Genomic DNA, 25,604 nt, shown 5'->3' on the forward strand with positions numbered 1-25,604 from the left:
CTTAGCTAGATGGGGGTGTTTCCTCTACATGTTTCTTGGAAGCACCAAAATCTCTCCCTCCCTCCCCCCTTTTTGTTGTCTGTGTTTTCTCTTGGTGTTGTTTTATATTTACCCAGAAAAAAAAAAAAAAAAAAAAATGTTCTCTGGTGAATTTGTAGCGAAGAAAATGTCACATTTCCCCCCTCCAGATTGTGTTTTGCGTTTCCATTGGGTTCACCATAAATGTGTTTCCCACAAGTGAGATGGAATAGTTTTAGAAACTTGGGTCAACAGAAAAGCCCATTTTCAGAAAGGTTCTTGCCACATGGCTGAGAATGACAGGATAGATTCCTTAATGCCGTTGGTTGCAAGGGTCAAGTAATTCCTTTCGCGAAAGTTGTTGTTCTCCGTTGTTGATCAGACTTCTCAATCTTGGTGGGTGGGTTAGAAGATAAGAATTAAAGCAGGAGCTTGGTCGGTAGTTTTCCCCTTTCGCTTGTGTAGATTCTGAGCGTTACTTAATTAAAATGGTCACCATGCATGAATGAATCTGACTTTATTTTGTTATCAAGTTTGCGTCCATTATATATTCTTCTCCTTTTAGCTTTTACATATTCTTTGCCCCCCCACCTCAACCATCTGTTCTATTTATACAAAGTTAACCGGCCAGGATCATGTTGTCAACTGCATTACCGGCCAAGATATGGAAGCGGAACTCAGCAGCTCCTTAGAGTATACACCAACATGGATAGTTGCCATTGTCTGCTTCATTATCGTTTTCATATCTTTTTCCGCTGAGCGCGGTCTTCATCGACTTGGGAAGGTATCCAAACTGTCGTGTCACCCTCTAGTATCATTATCACAATGCTCATAGTTATTACCTTTTTACTTTGCTGGGCTTCTCTATCTTCACTTTTTGATCTTTTTCTGGCCAACTTTCTGGGGTAGCTTGTGAATCACTATAGTCTGAGAAAAGAAGTTAATATAAAATTTAACTTGCTTCAGTGATCATTCAATATGGTGGATCAAGTTTTTACTCCAGTGATTATGTATACCCACTACCCAGTATCCTTCTAAAATTTTTATTTTATTAAATCATTTAACTTTGGGGCTTTATGCATAATGAGAGAATCTTTAAGTAGTTTGCTGTTTGTTTGTTGGTTTCCCAATTCAGTTCTTGGAGCATAAGAATCAACATCGACTATATCAAGTCTTACAAAAATTAAAGGAAGGTTTGCTGCTCTCTCTCTCTCTCTCTTTGCAAAAAGCAATTGAAACCACGTTTGCAACGCTAGACAGTTTTCATCTCTTATAATTGAATTTTTCCTTGCAAATTTAGCATCACCAAATTTTTATATTCTTTTCTAAGCCTGATCAAATGTTTGTTTACAGAACTGATGCTTCTAGGGTTCATTTCCCTTCTATTAACGGTCTTTCAAGGTTTAATAAGTCGCATATGCGTACATAGTCAAGTTACATCTTTCATGCTTCCGTGCAAGAGGGACACTATTTCCTCGAATGGTTCTGAGCATTACTCTCATCTAAATACAAACAATCGACGAAGACTTTTGTCTGAAGAGGCTAATTCAGGGCAGTGCCTACATGAGGTATATTATAATGTTTTCAATCATAGGCATACATTATTTTTCATATTCTCAAGATGCTTGTAATTAAATTGCTGTGCTATATAGTCAATGCCCATGAACAACTAAGGATGATGTTGTGCATACATAAATACATGTGTGTGTACGACAATGGAAAAGAAAATGAAGAAATTTGTAACCCATCCACTGCAAGTGCACGAGTGTAACCATACAATGGGGGCCTAGAAAACTTTTGAATTCTTAATGTGATCATCAGAGAATACCGTAATGAAACATGGATGGCTCAATAGCTAATAAAAGGAAGGCAAAAATGACAATAATAAAGATGTTGGGCTGATGCTTATAGATGCTGATATTCAATTGATTTATAGTTATATCTCTGTTTTTTTTTTTTTCCTCCATACTCAGGGAAAGGTTCCATTGGTATCATTGGAAGCATTACACCTAGGGCTGAGCATGGGGCGGGGGGGGGGGGGGGGGGGGGGATGCCCTTTTTTTGGCCCCGCCCCGCAGGGGTGCGGGTTTCCCAAAGGAAACCCGCAACCCGCAAAAATCCCCATGCACCCGCATGGGGCGGGTGGGGATGGGGCGGGGTTGAGGGGCGGGGATCCCCGCGGGTATGCGGGGATCCCCATGGGTGTAGAACACCTAAAAAAAAAAAAAAAAATGGTGCAGGAAGAAAAAGAAAAGAAAATATATGAGAGGGGGGTGATTCTGTGAAGAAGAAGAGAAGAAGAATGGTGCAGAAAGAAGAAGAAAAATCTGGAAGAAAAAGAAAATATATGAGAGGGGGGCTATGAATTTGTGAAGAAGAAGAGAAAAATAAGGAAGAAGAGAAGAAGAATGGTGCAGGAAGAAGAAGAAAAATCTGGGAGAAAAAGAAAAAGAAAATATATGAGAGGGGGGGGGGGGGGGACTGTGAATCTATGAAGAATAAGAAAAAAATAAGGAAGAAGAGAAGAAGAATGGTGCAAGAAGAAGAAGAAAAATTTGGAAGAAAAAGAAAAAGAAAATATATGAGAGGGTGGTTGTGAATCTGTGAAGAAGAAGAGAAAAAGAAGGAAGAAGAGAAGAAGAAGAATCTAGAAGAAAAGGAAAATATATGAGGGGGGGGGGGGCGCGGGGCGGGGCGGGGATCCGGGGGAAAAAAAAGATTAAACCCGCGCCCCGCCCTGCCCCGCACGGGTTGGTTAAAATCCAACCCGTACCCGTAAAAAAAAAATCAAAAACCGCAATTTTAGGGGCGGGGAGGGGCGGGGGGTGCGGGTTGGGGCGGGTTTGCGGGTTTTTGCTCACCCCTAATTACACCAGCTGCACATTTTCATCTTTGTACTGGCAGTAGTTCATGTGATCTTCTTTGTCACTACTATGTTTCTTGGAGGAGCCAGGGTAATGTATTGATGCCTCTTAACTTTAGAGTCCTTTATAAAATAGTTTTGTTTTTTGGTTAGATTTTCAGCCAAGAAGCTGTTACACCTTATGTACTATCTTTGTGGCTCTTTTCTTTTCTTTTCTTTTTTCTTTTTCTTTTTTTTCCTCTTTCTCTCTGAGCTATCTTTGTGGCTCTTGTTCATGATAATTTAGCTACTTTGAAATGTGCACTGTTTAGGGGAAAATTGGGTATTCATATCTATATCGTCCATTTGTGGAATCATTTACAAGCTATTTGGCTATATATCTCATAATTTATAGTTTTTCTGTTACATATGTAGGTACGTCAGTGGAAGGCCTGGGAGGATTCAATTAGAAAATCAAGGAAGGGTAATGTGAACCTGAATTTTTAAAATGCCTTGCATGATCTTATTTAGCTAATTAAAGTATTTTGGTTTAATTGGGATGTACGCATGAATTTAATCTTTTGTGCAGATCGAACAAGGGAAAACAGCACTTCTGCTCATCATCACCTAGAGATCTTCAATCAACGTGCAGCTGGAAAATGGAGACAGGCAGCTATTGTTAGTTGGATGGTGAGTTTGTGAACCTATCTATGAAAATTGTAATGAAATTCTCGAAATATCAATGTTGAGGTACCTGCATTTATCTTTTCCTTTCCTGAATGGGATGAACTCAAAGGCTTATCTCATATACTTCAATATCCCTAAATTAGTTACAAAGATCGCCATTGATACAAGAAATTGCAGTTATTTCTTCATGAATTACAAAGAAATACATGATTAAAAACATTCTGCATATTTTATTAGCATGGCTGACATCTAAATCATAGTTATTTTCTTTACATTATTAAACAATATCTTCCTGCATGTCTCTTAACTTAATAAAAGTTACTTTCTGATTTAAAATAACTACCAAGCAAAAAGAAACAGAAACATCAGTGCATTATGTGTCTTTTGAAAAGCAAGGGATGATCCCTTCGATTCTTAATTGTCTAATTTTCTAAATTATATGTCGTATTTGCAACAATGATTTGCTTACTCCTTTTCTTTTTTCCTAACCGTTGCAAATTTCTATCTAAACTCTAATTCGTAAGAAATGGACATGGACTCTTTGGGACTTGGATGCTCCAAGCTAACAAGTCAAGCTAATCGGGGCCTTTCCAATGGACAACCAAAGGCAAAAGGCACAGGCAACGATTTAACGTATATGCAATAAGCAATGCTATAAAGAGTATTACAAACCAAAATTTGCTCTTTAGGTATCCAAAAAAAAAAAAAAAAAAAAAAAGGAAAAAAAAAAAGAAAGAAAAAGAAAATGCCTATACCTTTCTATGCAACATGTAGCAGCTTACTATATGTGCACTTAGCAGTATCATATCATCTGAAAGTTACAATATTGCACAGACACGCCCTTTTGTGTGCTTTAGACTAACTTCACTTAGCTCCAACATTAAGGGGGCTGGCTCATTCACATGCAAATCACATTGCACTGTCTGGACTGTGTTATGCATGATAATGAATATCTGAACCAAATTTTGTCTCTCTCTGGATGAGACATTTAATCATTTATATATGATAAATCTTTCATCTTGCACATAGTGGTATTTGTTTTAGTTGTTTGAGTTTATAGAGGTTCTCTGTGCCTGTAACTATATATGGATATAAAAGGTCGAAACATTATTTCTTATGCCAATTAAAATGTTTTCCTAGTTGAAGGCTAATCTCCAATGTCCTGACACTTGGATATTTATGTTTATTGGTAGATATCGTTCTTCCAACAGTTTTATGGCTCTATTACCAAGTCAGACTACATTGTACTGCGACGAGTTTTCATCAAGGTCTAGTCTGCATCATTTCTATGTACAACATTTTGCATATCCAGTTTGCTTCATATGCTATTTTCCTTTGTTTTCTCCCTGCAGAATCACTGCCCAAATCATCCTGAATATGATTTTTCACAAGTACATGATGCGGACGCTTGAACATGATTTCAAAAAAATTGTTACCATAAGGTAAGACTTAGAGACATAGTTTAAATCTAATTATTAAACTATTTTCCCGGATTCAAATTGATTTTTTACATAAATATTGTCAACCGTAGCTGGTACCTGTGGCTGTTTGTTGTGGTTTTCATACTGCTGAATGTGGCAGGTAATTTCCTTAGATCTTGATGTGGCAGGACTTATACATAACATTTCATAATTTCAATTTTGAACCTTACTCGTGTCTAAAAATGAACATGCAGGATGGAACTCATATTTTTGGTTATCCTTTTTGCCTTTGATCGTAAGTGGTTTAGGTTGATTCCAATAGGGATTAATTAATACTGAGTTTATTTATGGAATGCCACAATTGGACTAATGTTTGAGTCGTTTGGAGTGACAGACACTACTTTTTGTGGGCGCTAAGTTAGATAATATAATCACCCGTTTGGCTCGGGAGGTAGTGGAGGAGAATGTACATGAACTTGAAGCACAGCAGGTCACAGGGAGGAGGAGAGACCATGAAGCAGCACGGGTGAAGCCATCAGATGAGCACTTTTGGTTTGGTCGCCCTGCCATTGTTCTTTACTTGATTCAATTCATTTTGTTTCAGAATTCATTTGGGATTGCCTTCTTCTTCTGGATCTTGGTGAGGAAATGTATATCAGCCTGAATAGTTCAGTTCGCATTCAATTCGAAAGCCATACATGCAACTGCATTTTCACTTTCATCAAATTTACTCCTCTACAGTGCACATACGGATTCAAATCATGCATCATTGAAAAATTGGGCTTCATCGTCACAAGACTTATTATGGGGTAATACTGATCATACGGAACATATGTTAGTTAGCTAGACAATGTTTTGTGCATATTATTCACCTGCTCACATAATGGTGTTTCCTTATGCAGTGTGATTGTTCAAGTGCTATGCAGTTACAGCACCTTGCCTTTGTATGCTCTTGTGAGCCAGGTTAGATACACGTGCTTCCTTGTTAGCGTGATTGATAAGCTTCACCTGAAATCTGATATCCTCTATTCTTTTCTGCCTACTTTTTTCTCTTTCTTTCTTTTTTTCTTCTTCTTATTCTTCTTCTTCTTCTTCTTCTTCTTTTTTTTTTTTTTTTTTTTTTTTTTTTTTTTTTTTTTAATATATATTTTTTTAATTTTTATATTTTTTCAAAATATTTGCTCTAAAGATGGGTAGCTCGTTTAAAAAAGGCATCTTTAAAGATGAGGTGAGATCAGGTCTAATAGACTGGGCTAAAAGAAGAGGGAGTCACCTGGCTGAAGAAAGACAAACACAAATGGATAAAATGGTTCGAGAATCACCACAAAATGCTCAAATTTCAGAGCAAGCAATGGTTGTGAGTGAAGAAACTACGACATCAGTAGCACCTGACCTCCCCTCTGTAGCCCAACCACCTTTTCCATTTAGAGAAATGCTAAAGATGCACCACTCATCCCTCTCATCACTCTCTTTTCCTTACAAAAAGTGATTTTTATTAAAAAGTTGTCTTTGATGTGACATTAGAGACAACTTTTTAATAAAAATCAATTTTTTTTATTATCAAAGGGTAATGAGGGGGGATGAGTGAGGAATGTGTAGAAGGGCTATTTCCATTATCTTAACTTACTTCAGAGATATCCTACGTATTCAGTTTCATAATGTATAAGGACATATAAGATATTTTGCTTCACTTTCATGAAAAAGGGGCATAGCTTTTCAACAATAATAAGGGTCCATAGTCTTCAAATGTAGGATCAAAATTTGGCATTCACCAAATATTAGGCAGTTTAAGTGATGGCAGACTGGAATCGCTTGTAATGTTGATTGTGACAGAATTATCCTAATTATACTGAATTTGAATCCCAGTTGCAAAGTAAAAGATTATCGGAGGATCTTTTTGTGGGCTATTGTATACTCTTATGAAAAGAGACCCTAATGTGTTGATGATGTTGTACTTCCACGCCGCCTTTATTGAACTTTAATAGTAGGATCGCAACCTAGAAAAAAAATGTGAAATTACCCTTATCGCAAGTTCAGTCGATCGGACTTAAAGTTGGATCGTTCGAACAAAAGATCACATTTTGGATCGATCCAACATCAATCCACCAATCAATCGAACTTCCTGAAATAGAATTTTGGATTTCTATTGATGGCCTGTTTTGACCTAGTAAATGTTGGAATTGAAATTTTTTCATGAAATACAAATTTGTATCCCTTTGAATAAACTTTCTAAAGCCACCAAGTTTACTTTCATTGGTTTGTGGGATAACAAGATATAGTCAATTTACCATGATTGGTCTGCCCGTAAATTAGTGTCCATCATTCTTTTCGGGTCGGAGAGAATTCGTCATCAAATTCAAATTGTCTTTGTCTCAATCTTTTGGACGTCTAATCATGTCTAAGAGTGGTCATTGGGTAAGGCTTCGAGCTGGGAAGAGGTGTCTTCCCAAGTTCCCAGCCCAAAGCTTCGTTTTGAGATGTTAGGTTTTCTAGGTCCATGTTCGGGTTTGTGAAGGATGGGCAGGTGAAGGAAATGGAAGAGAAGAAAGGTTGAGAAATAGTGAAAAGAACCATATAAGGACGAGCGCGTGGGATGGGGTTGGTTAAAAGTTGAGACTCTAGTACAAACCCTTGATCACCATACCATTGTTGAGCCTCAACTCCTCAAGACCAATTAAATTTTGCAACTCTACGAGGTCAAGGGTCTATTCCATTATTTTGTATTGTTAGAACACTCATAGTGAATCATATAAAATTTTATCTAAAATAGCTAACGAAAATTCACTTTCGCTAGTTTAGCTAACTATTTTTCAACACATTCCTCCATCGGTTTATCTAAACTTCTTCTCTATTTTATTAAAATAATCAATTTTAATTTTTATTCATTTTAATTAAAAAAACATCTTCTAAAAAAAACACTAAATAAAACCCTTCATCTGCCACCACCATCTGCCAACAACATGAAGAAATGGCACAAAAACAAACTGAAACACCAAATCGATGAATGAATTTTTTTTAGAACTAACCAAAAATCACCGAAAATTTCCTCAACAATTAACCCAAATCGAAAAGCATTAACCCAAACCGCCAAACCCATACGCCCCAACTCAGAAACCTCCAGAAGATCATCAGTCTAGCCCAAACCGCAGATCCGTCCAATGAGAAGCATGGCAGCGAGCTGGTATCGTGTGTTGTGACTCACCGACCAAATCTCATACCCATCCTCCAACCAATTGCGGAAACAATCCAAAGAGAAAACCCAAATCCAAATCCTTCAACAGACGAGACCGATTGAGAGAGAAATGAGAAAGGTTCAACAAGACCGACTGAGAGAGAGAATGCCGGAGAAGACGAACTCATTGGGAGAGAGAGAGAGAGAGAGAGAGAGAGGGAGAGAGAGATTAAAAAAGTAATCTATTTGTGAATAGTGTAACTTCAGATGGGGCGTTATACTGTTTACAAATAGAAGACAAACCTATTTTAGGTTTTGAGCGCATAAGCTGATGGAGCTTAGTTTTAACAAAAAGTTCATCTATTCTAATCAAATGGAGGAAGTAGCGAATTCGATAGGAATGCTCTTACATCGGCTTTTATTCTCACATTTATAATTGGTTAAACTATGATTTGGTCTCTAACCTATATATCAATTTTTAAATTTTTTTTTTTATTATTATTTTTTTTAATTGGACCATCAATTTTTGAACTTAGATTTTGAAGTCTTAAAAACATTTCAATATTACACATCTTCAATACGACAACAACATTTGTGTGCAAGAAACATTTTTTATACACATCTTCTAATGCTAATGAGGAAAGTTACACCACATACTAGTCTCACAAAATCAAAATATACAGAAACAGATGAATTTGATATTTACATAATGTAACTTATGAAAATTTATGGGTCTTTAAATCCTGATTTTGTGGGAGTAGCATGTAAGTTACACATGTCAACCTCAACAATATAAGAACATGTGTACAAAGAAATGTCTACAACATTAGCAATTGTTTTTCACATAGGAACGGGAAGACAGAGCTCAAAAAAAGAAAAAATAAAAAATAAAAAGAAAGATAAAACTTCACTTATATCTCTGAACTTTTACCCCTTTTGACATAACAATGTCATGTAATACCGTCCAACAAACTGAACAAGCGTAAGTTAACTGTCATATTCCAAGACAGAAAGCAAGAATATATGAATAGATTAACGTGCTTACAAGTTTGTTGCATTTCATGTATGAACCAATCTTTTTTTTTCTTTGTTCGTGTGTCTACAACTTTTCTAACAAATATAAGTACCATGGCAAAAGGAAAAAAGACTGTTACAAGGATCAAGGAATTTGAAACCCCTCTAATTAATGCCAATATTTACAGATACTAGTCTATTCCTAAAGAAACCAGGTTATGACGACAAGGATGAGACACAAAGCTGCTTAGGTCTTTCAAGTGGAAGTTTCTCCATCTCAAGACTGCCATGGTCAGAGAGAGAGGCATCTTCCCCATTAGTCTCAGCCTTTTGGATCTCATCCAAAGCTCTTTTTGCATAAACAGTGAATGCAATTGTGGTAATGACTGCGATAATGAAGGAGATAATGTTGTATATGATTTCGACCGTAGTCAGTTGAAGGTTCCCATACTTTGCATCTGCTAATGTCCTTATCAACCGACCACTGCATAGAAGTACAACCAACATGGTATGAAACATATCTATTTCTATACATATATACTACTTATTTTTTGATACGTAATTTCATAGCATTAAATAGAATGCAGAGGGATGCAACTCTAGTCCACATAAAGTATACAAAGAGAATCCCTAATATGAAGCAAGAGAAGAACATAAATTTTAAAAAATTGCAAAAGTAGAAACAATCAAGCTATGATGAGCCAACTATCCAGAGATGTAACGTGTTAAGCATAAGCTTCCTCAATTCTATCACCTATGTTTCTACGTCTTCAAAATACCAAATGTTCCTCTCACGCCAAAAACACCACATTCAATACAATAGAGCCAACCTCAAGACTTCCTTAACAGTACCACACCCAACCAAACCGCCCCAGTTTTACAACAAATTGATGACTCATCTCGACATACCCCACTCTACTCCAAACTGGATAAGAATATAGCTTCATAGTTCTTTGGCGACTTCATAGTGAAGCATTATGTGATCAATGGACTCCCCACTCATACAACACCAACTCAACTACCACAACATTCCTCTTTCGTAGATTATCACGTGTCAAAATTTTCGTAAGGCTGTTGTTCACACAGAAAACACTACAAGGACCATCTTGGCTAGTTAACACTTTATAGAACAACTTCACCTCAAACTTACCCCTCTTAGAAGGACTCCAGCCCAATCTATCATCCTCTCCATATTGTAACCGGAAAGAATACAACCGCTCAAAGAAAGAGTACCAACTCCATCTCTTAAATCCTGGATTGATCATGAAAAAATTACATTCCACCGGTGTGACATCTCACATGCTTGGGTATGAAAATGTGGATGTGATTATATGTATATTAGCGTCATTTTTAACATAATACGTTTTAAAGCCGTGATGACCATGAACTCATTAGAACTCTGTAGTTAAGTGTGCTTCTGCGAGATTAGTATCAGGATAAGTGGTCTCCTGGGAAGTTTGATTCAGGGGAGCACAAAGCAAATAATATTGTGTCGTTAGGGTGAATCGTTACAACTAGATAATTCTATCTTGAAAGAGCATATTATCCGCCACCCACACATCTTTGTACCAAGCAATACTAAAAACAAAGCCGAATAAGAGAGCTTCAATAGTCTATTCCCACACTAATGATCATGCCAAAAACTTACTTTTGACCCAACACCCACTTTAAAACAGACAAAATTGGAGAACTTATCCCACCTCCATCTAATATGTTTCCAAACTCCCACTCCATATGTCCTCATTACCTCTTTTGAACACCAACCCCCCCCCCCCCAAAAAAAAAAATCTCATATTTAGCTTCGATCACCAATCTCCATAAAGCCTCTCTCTCCATAGCATACGGCCACAACCATTTTCCCAACTAGGCTCGATTGAATTGAATCAAATTTCGAACTCCATCAAATTTCAAACTCTTAATACACTTGATTTTATCAGAGTGCAAATCTTCCTCCAATTCACTAAATGGAATTTAACCTCACCCCCAATGCCACCCCATAAAAAATCCATTTGAAATCTCTGAAGTGTATTAGCCACACCCACCGTAATAGGGAAGAATGACAAGTAATATGAAGGTAGGTTGGAAGGAGTACTTTTAAGCACAGTCAATTGACCACCATTCAATAAATAGTCTTCCAACCAGCTGACCGACGTTCCATTTTCTCAATAACTCCATTCCAAATAGCAGTGGACTCGTATGAAGCACCCAACGGCAAACCCAAATATTTCATTGGCAATGAAGCAACTCTACATCCAAGAATATGAGCTAGATCTTTGACATCTTCCACTTCTTCAATAGGAACAAGTTTAGATTTGCCTATTTGCCTAAATTGATTCTCAAACTCGAAATTGCTTCAAAACATATGAAAATACAACATAGATGTTGAATTTGTTTGGAATGCACACCACAAAAAATCAGTGTATCATCAGCGAATAGTAGATGAGACACTACTAAGCTTTTGTTGTCCCTAGAACCCACTGAGAACCCTATCAAGAGACCCTAATCCATTGTCACAGTCAACATCTGGGTTAATGCTTCCGTAACCACCACAAAAAATAGTGGTGAGAGCGGATCCCCCAGCCGCAACCCATTAGAGCCAGTAAAAAAATTAGACAGAGTTCCATTCACAAGTATGGAAAATCTCATTGTAAAAATACAAAACTCTCTCAAATTCCTCCACTTCTCCCCAAAACCAAATCTATTAAGTAAAGCAAAATTTTCAATTGACATGATCATATGCCTTTTCTAAATCCAATTTCAACAGTACCCCAGATTCCCCCGATGTAAGTCGACTATCCAAACATTCATTAGCAATAAGAGCACTCCCATCCGATTAAGCATTTCCTCCTTTCAGTCAAACTGGCTAATCAAAAAACAAAAAAGTCATTCCATCAGATTATATAAAGCAAATGCAAAATGCATTTGTCATCCATTCGTTAACAGTGTAACTCTGCATGTAGTGTTGCACTGTTCATGGATGCATCTATTTATTTATTTATTTATTGTTTCCTCTCTCTCTCTCTCTCTCTCTCTCTCTCTCTCTCTCTCTCTCTCTCTCTCTCTCTCTCTGATGTTTTTCTCGCGAAATCACAATGAAAAAAATAATGTGCAAGAATAATGCTACTTCAATTGCTAAAGGACGTGAGTTATAGTCCTTTTGGGAGAAAAGGACGAAGCATTTTTTTTTTCTAGACTAAAAGGACGTCTTTTAGCAAATGAAGTGAAAAAAAAAAAAAGAAAAAAAAGAAAAAGAAGGGGCCAAGAAATTATTGTTTGAAAAATAAGAACGTTTGAGAAAAAAATAACGGTAAAAAAAATATTCTTAGAAAAAAGAAAAGAAAAGAACAAAGAAAGATGAAAAAAAGATTATTTAAATGACGTAAAGAAAGAATAGATAATCGGACATATCATGTCTTTTAAAACTCATTAGCTAAACTAGATAAAGTAAGTTTTGATTAATCATTTTACATAGAAATACATAAGCCATTGGGAGTGCTCTAAGCACTGAATCCAAAATTTGTCAACCTCCAATGAAAGCATTATGAGAGTTGGAAATAATCTTGCCCAATATCGACTTAAACATGTTAGCGAGAACCTTGGAGATGATTTTATACACCCCGCCCACCAGACTAAAAGGCTGGAAATCTTTCACATCCACAATGCATGTCTTCTTTGGAATTAGAGAAACAAACGTTGCATTAAAATTCTTCTCAAATTGTCATCGACTATGAAATTCCGAAAACACGGCCATAATATCCGTTTTCAATACTTCCCAACACTTCTGAAAAAAAAAAAAAAAAAAAGCAATAGTGAAGCCATTCGATCCTGGCGCCTTATCACCATTCAATCCCCTCACCATCTCCCACACCTCCTGCTCCTCAAACTCCATTTTTAACCAAGTACTCTCATTCGCATCAATGGATTAGAACGAGAGACCATCCACCCTTGGCTGCCAAGTATACTGCTCAGAATACAATTTGTTGTAAAAATGTAATATATGCTCATTTATCTCCATAGGATTATCGGATATAGAACCATTGATACTCAAAGATTCCACATCATTATTTCTTCGATGTGAGTTGGCTACCCTATGAAAAAATTTGGTGGTTTTGTCCCCCTCCTTCAACCACAAAGCTCTTGATTTTTGTCTTCAACTCACTTCCTCAAAGAAGAAAGTTTTCTCCAACACTTAAGACATATCTACCTACTTCATCCTTTCCTCCTCAACTAAACCACGGTCCTTTGCAATTAAATCTAGATCCCGAATGCCCTCCAATAATTCATTCTTTTTCTTCCCTATGTCACCAAAACCCTCTTCATTCCATTTTTTCAAGTCCGCCTTCAAAGCTTTTAACTTACTAGCCAACACATAACTATGTAAACCATGAAAATCATAGGACATCCACCAAATTTTAACCTGTTCCACAAAACCTTTAGATTTCAACATGTTTTCGAACTTAAAATACATGCTCCCTCCTTTGGGCTTCCTGCAATCAAACAACAGCAAGTGATCTGACAATAGTCTTGGTAGTCGCTTCTGTGTCACCTCCAGATAATGTTCTTCCCACTCTGGAGATAGTAAGAATCTATCAATCCTAGACCATATTTTCTCTTTCTAATTATTTGACCAAGTAAACTGCCCCGCTACAAGCGGTATACCCGCCATTCCTTGTACGAAAATAAAATCCGAAGACTTCGCCATAGATGCAGAATAACTTGAATCACCTGATCTCTCGCTTGGAAACCGAACCACATTGAAATCTCCCCCAATACACCATGGCATTTTCCACTAGCTCATCAAACTAGCCAACTCATCCCACAAAACCCTCCTATCCCCATCATCATTCGGCCCATACACACCCCCAAACGCCCAAACAAAATTATCATCAGTACTTCTCAAAGAGCAAGCAACTGTATATCTCCTCACACTCTTCAATCTTTTCCACCACCCGCCTATCCCACATTAACAAAACTCTACCTCTATACAACTTGTAGTGTTCTTGGATCACTTGTTTTCTGTTTGTTATGGGGTTTTCAAGTAGCTCGTCGGTGGAATCCAAAGAGTTTGAAATGGTGGTAGTGGAAGGGGAAATAGGGGTACATATCAGGGAGAGTTGTAAGGGAAAGAATAGGTCGATCCTGTTAGATAGAGCTGAGTTAGCATGGTTGTTAAACACTTTTGAGAATCTGGTTTGCATGGAAGACTCACGGGTGTTTTGGGATCAATCTCAGCATGGGTTCCCTCAGATCATTGCGCAACGTCATTTTAACAAACATGGTGGTTACATGGTCATAGAAGAATTTAATGGTGATCGGAGGAAGGATTTGATCTTCATCCCGGAGGGAAGATCTGGCCAAGGTTGGAATAGCTTTCACGCGGAATTACGTCTGGTCTCTGATTACTTCAAAGCCGATTTTAGAGACATGGTGGTAGAACCGGAGCTCCACGCAGACCTGAGAGGGAGGAGAAGCTATGCAGAGGTGTTGGCGAAGACAACACCTTTGCTGGATGCGCCTTTTGGTGCTGCTTCCGGTCTAGTAGCAAGAGTGCCGAGATGGGTTAGAGAATGCTCGGAGGGGATTGAGAATTCCCAACCCCCGGCGAAGCGTGATGCTCATTTTATGGCAAAGGAATATCATGCCTAGGAGTCTATTCCGGCGAAGCATTATAGAACACAGGAGAAGACAACCCATCCTTGGTTTCCTGTGACTCGGCAACGTCTGCCCAAGTAGACAATCTTGGTGAAGACTGAAACAACGGCGGGAAAGACAGCTCCGGCTCCAATAGGGCACTCTACTATGTTGGGAAGGACGATTGACACAAGGCATGGAGCAGTCTCAGCTACGTTGCTCCTTGCAGCACGCAACAATCATTTTGGTGAAAGCATTGATGTGGGCACCTTCAAAGAGACGTTAGAAAGGCTACAAGAGGAAATCGGTTATTGCCTGAAGGGTTTAGCCATGTTAGAGGGTGGTGGACTAGGTAGTGCCATTTCTCGCCCCAAACATAGGACCCGTGTAGAATTTGCCATGGGCTTCAAACTGCCATAGCCCAAAACAAAATTTCTAGCTCATACCAAGTCAGCCCGGGATACTAAAGGAAATGGCCCCATGGTTTGTCCGACTAATCGGCCCAAGGTGTTCAAGGCCAAGGAGGGTCCAGGCTCCCACCCCCCCTTCGGCTCTTTCGGGCTCAGGCGGATCACCTTCTCGGGCAGAATTGCTACCTAGCCTGGACGCCGGGATCTTCACACAAAGTGCCTCTTCCTCAAGGTTGGTACCAACATTGGTCCCAGCTGCCGGTAACCTGTCATCTGACGGCCAATCATGAACGCCGGTGATGGTTTCACCATCGCCGGTTCCTATGGGCTCAGAAGTTTCAGCCGCACCGTTTTTCGACACCCTCACCACCGGGCTCAGTCGTCGGTCATCCAATATTACAAGGCCAACCCAGTTTCCCGAACAGGTGTGTTTCACCCCGAGGTAGCACTAAGTTGACGGTGTTTACAGTGCCAGCACAAGTGAAGGAGGTCCCGGTTCAGAGGAAGGAGGGTGAGTTGAACGCAGGGTCCAGATTAGCTATGGAAAAGGGGTCCTCGGAGCAATTACAGCAGGACATCCGTGAGCTTTCTGTTGTTTGTTCAGAGGCTGGTTCAGCTCGGGTGAGGGAATCTTCGGAACAACTACAGTTGAAAACTGACAATCTTCTTATCGTGCCACGGATGTTGACAGGGACCGAGTTATGGCCTTAACCGTTGGTGGAAATTGCAATTGTTCCATGCATTGACAGTGCTGGAGGTGAGGGATGTGATTGGAAGGGGGGGGCAGTATTGGAATAAGAAATGTTTCCTGATCTCTTTGGTATTACTCGGGTGAAGGATGCGGCAGTGGCTAACAATATGGAGATTTTGGGCGGGTCCATTTAGTGGAACGTGAACTTTGTTAGAGAGGCGCATGATTGGGAAGTAGATGTTTTTGCCTCATTCTTCTAGGTTTTACACTCTACCAGGGTGAATAGAGATCGGGCAGATTGCCTTAGATGGGTCTCTTCCAAGAAAGGTGTGTTCAAGGTTAAGTCTTATTTCGGTTCCTTGACGTGTTCTGGAAGAACTCGGTTCCCTTAGAAGAGTGTGTGGCGGTCTCAAGCATCCTCGAGGGCAACTTTCTTCACATGGTCTGCAGCTCTAGGTAGAATCCTTACTTTGGACAATCTCAGGAAGAGACAGATAATCATTGTAGATAGATGCTGCCTATGCAAGCGATATAGGGAATCAGTGGACCATATTCTTATGCATTGTGATGTGGCCTCCGCTCTGTGGAACAACTTCTCTCGCTTTGGTATTCTTGGGTCATGCCTAGGAGAGTGCTAGACCTAGTTGCTTATTGGTGGAAGTCTGAAAAATCAAGGAGCGCTACAACATGGAAGATGGTGCCTATCTGCATTTTTTGGTGTATTTGAAAAGAAAGAAACCTTAGGTGTTTTGAGAACCTAAAGAGATCCCTAGAGGAGGTGTTAGAGTTGTTTTTCTATACGATGTATCTCTGGTCGATGGCTTTTTTGTACCCTTTATTCATCAGCTTTGCTGAATTTCTTGGTTCTTTTTCATTTTCTAGTTAGGTGTTTCTTGTTGTATACTTCCAGTGTACGTAGGGACGTCTTACGCTTTCAATAAAACTAAATTTACTTATATTAAAAAAAAAAAAAAAAAAAACTCCACCTGAGCCCCCGCTTGATTCCAATATAGCACCAATCCACATGTTAGCAACCTCATAAGCTCCAAACCACCTCCCTTGAAACATTTTCCAGCTTCGTCTCCAATAGATAGACAACATCCGCCTTCCATTCTCTTAGAAGACCTCTAATCCCCAGTCTTTTATTAAGCACATTCAACCCTCTAGCACCCTCTAACATTCCACATTACTATTTTTTGTTTCATAAAACACCGTTTGAGCCCCTCCCCTGTCCTCTCCCTCTTTGTGATTGTCCCCCTTTCTTTTCATAGTTAATAGAGCAATTCAACCTTTTTAATTCCCGATTGCCTTTAGACCTTGGTGTCAAATGTACATAGACATATTCCCTACTAAAGAATGATCTCTAGTTGCTTCAATCTCAGCAAATAATGCCAACATTTTACCGTCGAACCCATCACACGACAAGCCTGATGATTGATGTTATCTTCGCAACCTAAAAAGTCCGCTTGAATTGCGTGATCAACCTCTCCCCCAACTCTGTACGGAAGCAAAGAAGATTGGGCTTTCTCTTTTAACCCTAAAGCCGTGAGAGCAATTGAGGAAGTTGTCTTCAAAGATTGAACCCAATACCATGGAGATAGCATCCATGACAATGATATCTCTTTGATGAGGTATGGTGATTGGTCTTAGCTTCCTCGGCTTGTTCCACTTGGGAATCAAAGCCCCACTCTTTATCAAACCATCAAGGGAAAAGCGAAAGGAAGAATTGCTCAATTCCTTTTTGATACTCTGGATCTCTATTTCACTGAGTTTATCTTTATATTAATTTGGATAGTCTTTTCAAAGTGAATGTACTAGTGCGATCATCTTTTTGATCAAATGAGTTGGTTTTTTGTTTGTTAATGTTTTCAATGGTAACATTTACTTGTCCATTGGGAACACATATGAATTAATCACCCAACCCCCTCTCTCTCCCCTCTGCCCTAGCGTCGGCGCGTGGGAGCGCGTCTAGCTAGGGATTCGTTTCTTCTCGTCGCCTACCGCTTTCTCTACTTTTCTTAGTCTTTCGTTTGGTACTCCAATTTTCGAGTTTCCGTTTTGCTGGTCTGCAGGGGAGGCTGTCAGCGTGCTCTTTGGTTTGGGTGTTTCTTTTTCCGGCGATGTAATTTTTGGCTTGGTTTGGTCGTCGGTGCTCCAGGGGTGTTGTGAGATGGATAAGAAATTTTTAGTGGAGTCGAAGTCTTTTGCTTTCTCTGTTTTGGCTAGGGCGTCGGCTCTGAGGGTGGAGGAGAAGAGGAAAATTTTTCTGGGAGTGGTCATATTGAATTCTTAGAGCTCCGAATGGCTTGCATCGATGTTGGAAGGGTTGTTGGGTTTACCGGAAGAGCTAGAAATTGTAAAGTCGTTCAGAGAGGGATCGAAACTTCTGATTGCTCGAAGAGGTGAGAACAAAGATGGACACTTTTTAGAGGTTTCTTCATTCAGGTTGGGTGGTCGGAAAGGGTTCATTGTTATCCCCGAGGGTCGTGGAGGGTGGGGTTGGATCAAATTCTCTGATGAGCTGAGAAAGGTTGTTGATTTTCTCTCTGGCCCGGTGGGTAGTGGGAGTGGTTCCTCTTCTTCTTCGGAGAAGAAGGAAGTGAAGGTTGTTCAGCCGAGTTTGGGTTTGGCTCCGAAGTGGACGGGACCCTCTTTTGCGGAGGTGTTGAGGTTGGTTCCGGCCATTGCTGCAAAGGAGTTGTCTATTGTGGGTGGCGGTCGTTCCAGGTCACGGGCTTCGTTGCAGGAGCTTTGTGAGCTTGATCTTCTTCCGCCAGTGTGGCGTGCAAAGTCTATTCAGAGAACAACAGTGGATTGCTTCTCGGTGGAGTTGCATCAGCTCAACTTGTTGGACAAAGACCGTCCTCTTCGTCTGCAGGGTAGGAAGCGTCCCTCTTGTTCAAATTTGAAAATCGAACGTTCGAAGCTGCGGACGTGGCATAAGATGGGTATCGGTTTTTTTTAGCTTTGGGCCGGGCCGTAAGGAATCTTCTAGACTGTTTTGCCAGGTCAGGGCTAAGTTGTAAATCTTCAGGCTTCCGCGTGGCTCATCTCATGACGAAAGCTAAAGTCTCCCGTCCGTCGAGTTCGCCGCCGGAGACAACGTCGAAGGTGTCATCTGGGTTGATTTTGGTTCGATCACCTCCTGGGGGTTTGGAGGTTGCTGCGTCGGTAGCCACAGAGGGCGCGGGTCCGGCGATCTCGATTTCTGTTGGGGGTTCCATTACGTCGAAGCCCTCGTCGTCGGCAGTTACAGGGACGATGTCGTTTATGCCTTCCACCGGGGGTGAGTGGAGCAATGTCCATACGGTGCTATCAAGCCAGACGCCAGCCTCTAAAGAATCTTCTGAGGGTATGGGTATGATGTCATCGGGTTCTTTTGGGTTCTGTCATCCTCCTCCGCCAGCATCGGAGTTGTTGCTTCCAGTGGCTCTGGCAGCTTCTCTGGGTTCTGTCTCCTTGTTGGTCGGTTCTGAGTTGAACTCTTCTCCGGTGTCCTCCTCTCTAGTCCCTGCGGTTCCTTCTGTGCAAGCCCACGCAGCTTCTTCTTTACATGTCTCTACAGATCCAGTAGAAGAGAAGAAGTCTGTTGAAGATCCTAGTCGGATTTCAGAGTTATCCACTGATTCGACTTTGGGAGAGAAAGTCCGAGATGTAGTCCATTGGTGGAGGAAGGAGGTATCAAGCTTCAAGAGAAGAAGGATTAGCCTATTGTTTGCGATCAGAATTGAGAGAAGGATTGTTGGAGAATCGAGGCAAAGCTCTGGGGAAAGATCTCTGAGGTGTATCCGTTGGTGACTAAAGAACAGAGACAGAAGCATCGGGAGATTTAAGGTGAGATGATTGAGAACAAGAAACGCGAGAGTAAGAGGGAGCTTCGGAATCTACAAAGTTTCGTAAATTACGGAGACCTCAAAACTTCTTCGAGGTGTAGGAGAGACAAGGCCAATAGGTCGTAGGGTTGGTTGCTTTGAGGGTTTTTTGGTGGGTTGTTCTCAGGTTTTCTTGGTTTTTTGGGTGTTGTTTGGTTTCCTTTGCAGTTAGTATTTTAGTTGGCTCTTTATTTTCTAGGTTTTGACTTGGGGGTTGTTTCCTGGGTTTTTTTGGGTTTGTCGGGTCAGCTGTGGTTCTCCTGTGTATATTTCCTGTGTACGTAGGGGCGCCTTATGCTTTCTTTTCAATAAAATCTACTTACTTATAAAAAAAAAACATTTACTCGTCCAACTCCCCTGTGTACTGCCCTATTCGTTTGTTTTTTACAATCTCAAGCCTACAACAAGGCAAAAATCCTTCACCCTATAAACAACCCAATTGGAAGGCACCTTATTAGGAGTCCCCTCACCCACACCCATTGCCAACGGAACGATGGACAATGGTTCACTCTCCTACAACTTCTCCCACATGCCATTCTCTCCATAAGTTAGAAAAAGTGCCTTCGGCTCATGACTCTGTAGGTCCAGATAAAGTTGATTCCCTACACAGCTTAACTTTCTCTCAAGCTCCTCATCTCTGAAACCTCGCTAGTATCCCCCATGTACATATCCCCATATAATATAATATACATTTGTATATATTAGAAAAAAATACATATTTGTATATGTATATGAAAATAGAACCAGTGAGAGTCACCATAGATGAAATACAGGGGAAATAAAAAAGAATAACCAAGGAATTTAATTAGGCGAACTAGTTCATTTATCAAAGGATTTCTGACCATATTTGGTTGTAACTTATTTGTTTGCCATCAATAAACACTAGAGAATAGGAAAATCTAATTTTATTTTTCTTTGAAGATCATGGTAAAATAATCATATTAGGAATTCAGAGCACCAACCTATAGATATAAATGAAAGCTTCTGGGACCATTCCGGCAATTGATCCACATAAGTAGGGCCAAAACTTCATACTTGTTACCACAATTGCATAGTTGAAAATTGTGTATGGAAATGGTGAAACCCTAAAGAGAGCAACCACTTGGAATTGATGGAACCAGCTTCCTTCTCCAGCCAGTCTAATCATTTCAGCTTTCTGGGGCCATTTCTTTAACCATTGCTGCATAATGAAGACAAGACAGATGAGGGACAGGTATAAAAAAACCGTTTCCCACTTCATTAAATCATTATTAGGTGTATATAAAAATAAAAGTCTTCTCCAATTAAAAAAAGAAAAGAAAAAGAAGAAGCTAATTAAGTCTTACATGAATGCGGTCACGGAATAGCAGCCCAATAAAATAGGGGAGGATCATCCCAATAGTTGTTCCAACCATGATTATGACAAACCCAATTCCATATCCAAAAATCATCCCAGCCAACCACATGGAAGGGCCGGAAGGGATTAAGAACACAGGAAAAAGTGCCAGAGAAGCAACAAGCACGAGGGCAAGAACTGGACGGCCAAAGGCTGTGGCTTCCCACTGCATGAGTGGAAAGAGAACCTGCAGTGAAATTTGAAAAGCTTTAGATGAAAATTAAGCAAAAATTTAGAGCTTCCACATAGCAAAAGTACTTCATTAATATATATATATCCTTTCTCTTGCTAGGTTATATAGAATTGAACATGGTAGACATAGCATACTTAGCTAAATAGCAAAGTGAAAATTCAGGGCATCTAATTTTTTTTTTTCAGGAAGTTCAGTCAATACACGGTACATTTGGTGATTATGGTAATGCCTCCTTATTAGTCCATCAGAGCAACTACTCAAAAGTTATGCAAATGCTGTTTTAAGCTTATCCCTCTGCATGCTTCTCACTGTAGGTCTATTTACAGAAAATCTTTATTTTCCACAATAATAAATAATTAGAAGAAAAGAACAATGCTGACTAGCAAGGATGACAATTTTTTGTTGACCTTAAAGGATTCTTATATTATTTTTTGCATTAATACTTCGATAATTTTTGGTCATCCAAAAGACATAATACTTAAGGATGAAGGTAATGAGATCAAATGTTAGTTATTCAAATTGAGAATCTTCAGTGTTGAAATTTAACATGGTAAACTATGCCACTTCTTAGCCATACAATTTTTTTTTTTTTTTTGATAAGTTCGTCTTAGTCATACAAATTATAGCAAGTAATCAACACAACAGAGCTGTGAGCTTATCAGAAAAATGTGCAATAGTCAAATACTTCTACTCCGAAGACAATCAGAGGTCAAATATCCCTTTCAACATAAAATGCTTCAGGAGAAATTTCAGGAATTGGAGAGTCTGCACAAGTAGCTGTTAACAGTGTCTATGCCCAGTGAAAAAGCCTCAAAATTGACAAAAATAAAAATTGACGTGTAGACAGGGCTAAACAAGGCTGACCTGATACATATTCTTTATGAGAAAAGATGAATTAAAGTGCTTGCAGTGAAACATGTTAAATTAAAAATCAAAAGAGTTGAGAATAGGAAGTACCTTCTCAAAAAGAAATGGAACTCCCCATTTCAAGAAAATGAGAAGAAATATTATGATTACCATGCACCATAATAAGACTTTGATCCACCAGAGGAAAGATTTAGTCCTTGCATTTGCTTGAGGCTGTAAGATATCAGCTTTTGCTGGACATGGTTCACTTGAGATGACCAGTCTAGTGTATTCGCTATTCTCTCTCACATGATGCTCAGAATTTGCATGTTTTACTAACTCAACAGAGGAACTTGGCATCTTTATTGATAACCCAGAAGGCTATGAAATTAGAAAAAGAAGCATAGTATAAGCCTAGGCAAGCATAATTTAGAATAAGTAAATGAAATTTCTTACATATTACATGTAAAAACCCAGCAGTTGCACAAGAGGTTAAGAATCCTGAACCATTCACGCCAGGCAATGATAGAATATTTAAGTAGACAAGTCTTTCCCTCTTAAAGCTATGGTTTTCATGAAATTGGGCATGTGATTTCGGGTGGCAAATATCATGATATCAAAATTATATGATGTGAACTATCCCACAGGGAAATACTCCTTTTCTAAAGTAGTCACAGGGTAGATGCCAATAAAATTAAAAACACTGCACAGAAAAGTGTAAACTTATTATCTCAATCCAACATGAAGTACACAGGAAATTGTCAAACAATAATTACAAGTAGCTATATACATGAAGAATAAATAATGGTACAACTTCAAAACTAAACTAAATTACTACCTACTGAAGCGTACTTAATTCCGCGGACAAGATAAGATCAATTAGCACCACTAGGACTACACTGGCCTGACCAGTCCAACCGATCAAAATAACAAGATCTAACTTGATCTTGGAAGTTTGGGTTCAACACAAAGAATGATGACACCTAAAACGGTATGGTACTATTATTGTTTGAAGAATGTCTCACATACAAAATCACTAATTTCTTCGTATCTGTCCTTGGTAATATGAATAGTTGGAATAAGGACTTGATGAAATAATGTTTGGAACTAGTCTATTAATATTTTGCAGACTGATAGCAAACATTGATGCGTTCAAGTTGAAGACACTACAAGCCCAAGAAATTCCACAATAAATGCAGGATGGGGATTGCAAGAAAGGGCATAATAGACAATGTACCAGCCGCCATTCTAAGTAATATTAAATGGTATAAAACAATTAATCAACAGGATTTTGGCATGAAGATAACGACCATGTTTGTCCTCAGTATGAACAAACAAGAAAAAATGTAGGTAGTCATCCTTGGGGGTCATTCGATGTAAAAAGTTACAAAATTTGATGCATTATTATGCGGATCGCTGAAGTTTCCATTACAATGGCGATTATAGTAGTTGAAATAGAGTATTTGTAAAAGAGAAAATCGAACCAACAGATTATTATCCCAACACAAATCATACGCTGATTTTCTTCTCAATTAAGCAATATTTAAAAGAAAAAGGATTCATGAATTTATTCAGATGTTACAAACTTGTATACATAATAATTCTTCTAAATGCCACATGGAACAGCTAACGGCGCTTTTGTTGTCGTCCCTCTACTCTTTAATCAATCGATTCGAGTAATTGATTACTCTAACGATGTCTTTGTAAGCATAGAAAATAAGTAGAGGACCAAATATCAAAAAAAAAAAAAAACGCAAATCACTTGATACACAAAAAGAAAGCAGATCAAATAGCAGAGCTGAACCAAATTAAATATTTTTACCTTTTACTGGAGAAGGAAGAGGAGTTTTGGAAGTAGTCTGCCGCTGGAAATTGTCGTCGACAACCCCCAACTCCCAGAGGACTGGGGCTGTTTGGTTGTTTTTCGTTCCACCCACCGCTCCCTCCCTTTGCTTCCAATGTCCTCAAACTCAACGCACCAATATCTTCTTTTCTCTTTTATTTTTTCTGACCCTTTTCTCTCTAAAAATGGCCGTATGGTCGTCCGCACGCGGCATACCCAACCTGACTTTTGACTTTTGCAAACATTAATTTTTGACATTTACAAGTTTTCCATCAACCTCCCTCCTGCCTTCGCCTCGCTTCTCTTTTTTATTTTTGGTCAAAGTGGTCTCCACTCGCTTTTGTTTTACAAAAACATTTCAGGGAGAAAAAAGACACATCAGCATATTATACCAAATGAAATTATGCAGAACACACACACGATCAAAACCTCCCTTTCTCAAGCCCCCCTTTCCCATTCAATCTGCAAGCACCCACATTTCAGAGAGAAAAAAGACACATCAGCATATTATACCAAATGAAATTATGCAGAACACACACACGATCAAAACCTCCCTTTCTCAAGCCCCCCTTTCCCATTCAATCTGCAAGCACCCACATTTCAGAGAGAAAAAAGACACATCAGCATATTATACCAAATGAAATTATGCAGAACACACACACGATCAAAACCTCCTTTCTCAAGCCCCCCTTTCCCATTCAATCTGCAAGCACCCAGTCACTGCCCGTCCACCGCCTACGAGTGCGATTACAAGAAAGAAGAGTTGGCGTCAAAATCTTATAATAGTTCTTGCAAACCGGTCGGTGGCGTCAAAATCTTATGGAAGAGCTGGCGTCAAAATCCTCCATGAAACTCCAATAAGAAGCTTAGTATGATCCTATGGAACTCTCCTCCACGAAATCAGAAGATGTTAAGTAAATCACCCAGCAACACACAACATACATGATCCACAAACTTTCCTTCAACTTCCAAATCAAACAAACTTACACTTTGAACACTGTGGCGGTGGCAGAAGATATAGAAAGACAATAACTTTCCAAACCGGGCGGAGGAGCAGAGCCGTTCGTTGTCAGCGTTCAGCGGCGTTCGTCACCGGGGTTCAGCGGCGTTGTTTCTCAGATCTCTCGGTGGCTTTGGAATCTTGAATGGGGAAAAGGGGGTTTTATCGATGAGAATAACTTTTCATATCCGGTGGAGTCCAATGCTCAAAAAGCCCGTGGAGTGGTCCGTCCTGGGCGGTGGCAGCGGGGTCCGGCCCAGGTGGTGGCGGCGTGGTTCGACCTGGGTGGTGGCGTTGCGGATTTGGGGCTGCGGCGGTTTTCTCTTTTCTACCTTTACTTAAGGTAAATGGAGAGTTGCTGAGAGGGATCCGGTTTTTGTTTCTGGCTAACGCGTCATCTTCTTATTAGTAGGCACAAAACACCTTATTTTATGCCATGACCGCACACAAGCTGCTCTCCATTTCAGAACTTATTAATTGTTTTTGTTTATGAAGATTTTAAATTACCCCTAAACACCATTTAAAAGTTGACACTTATTTTGGATGCTACATAAGTTAGCCCTCCAACTGCGGGTATGACATGTACATC

At 39.5% G+C, this 25,604-nt stretch overlaps 1 protein-coding gene and 1 pseudogene across 2 annotated transcripts; one reads left to right on the plus strand and one right to left on the minus strand.

Annotated features, from left to right (window-relative positions):
• Positions 1–674: 674 nt before the first annotated feature.
• On the plus strand, positions 675–6,457 carry LOC133881370 (MLO-like protein 13; annotated as a pseudogene).
• A 2,670-nt stretch (positions 6,458–9,127) lies between these two features.
• On the minus strand, positions 9,128–25,373 carry LOC133881595 (uncharacterized). 2 transcript variants are annotated; one of them, XM_062320545.1, is made up of 6 exons: positions 24,650–25,373; positions 23,995–24,598; positions 22,284–22,553; positions 21,084–21,320; positions 20,721–20,938; positions 9,128–9,638 (listed from the first exon to the last, which is right to left on the minus strand). In XM_062320545.1, exons 3-6 carry the CDS (start codon positions 22,530–22,532, stop codon positions 9,371–9,373), a joined length of 972 nt encoding a protein of 323 aa, XP_062176529.1. In that variant the 5' UTR covers positions 22,533–22,553; positions 23,995–24,598; positions 24,650–25,373; the 3' UTR covers positions 9,128–9,370. The 2 variants fall into 2 exon arrangements, with proteins under 2 accessions (XP_062176529.1, XP_062176528.1); XM_062320544.1 differs by having other exon boundaries at positions 23,995–25,373.
• Between the last annotated feature and the right edge of the window lie 231 nt (positions 25,374–25,604).

This window comes from Alnus glutinosa, chromosome 11, assembly GCF_958979055.1.
Source record: "Alnus glutinosa chromosome 11, dhAlnGlut1.1, whole genome shotgun sequence".
In the NCBI taxonomy this organism is placed as follows: Eukaryota; Viridiplantae; Streptophyta; class Magnoliopsida; order Fagales; family Betulaceae; genus Alnus; species Alnus glutinosa.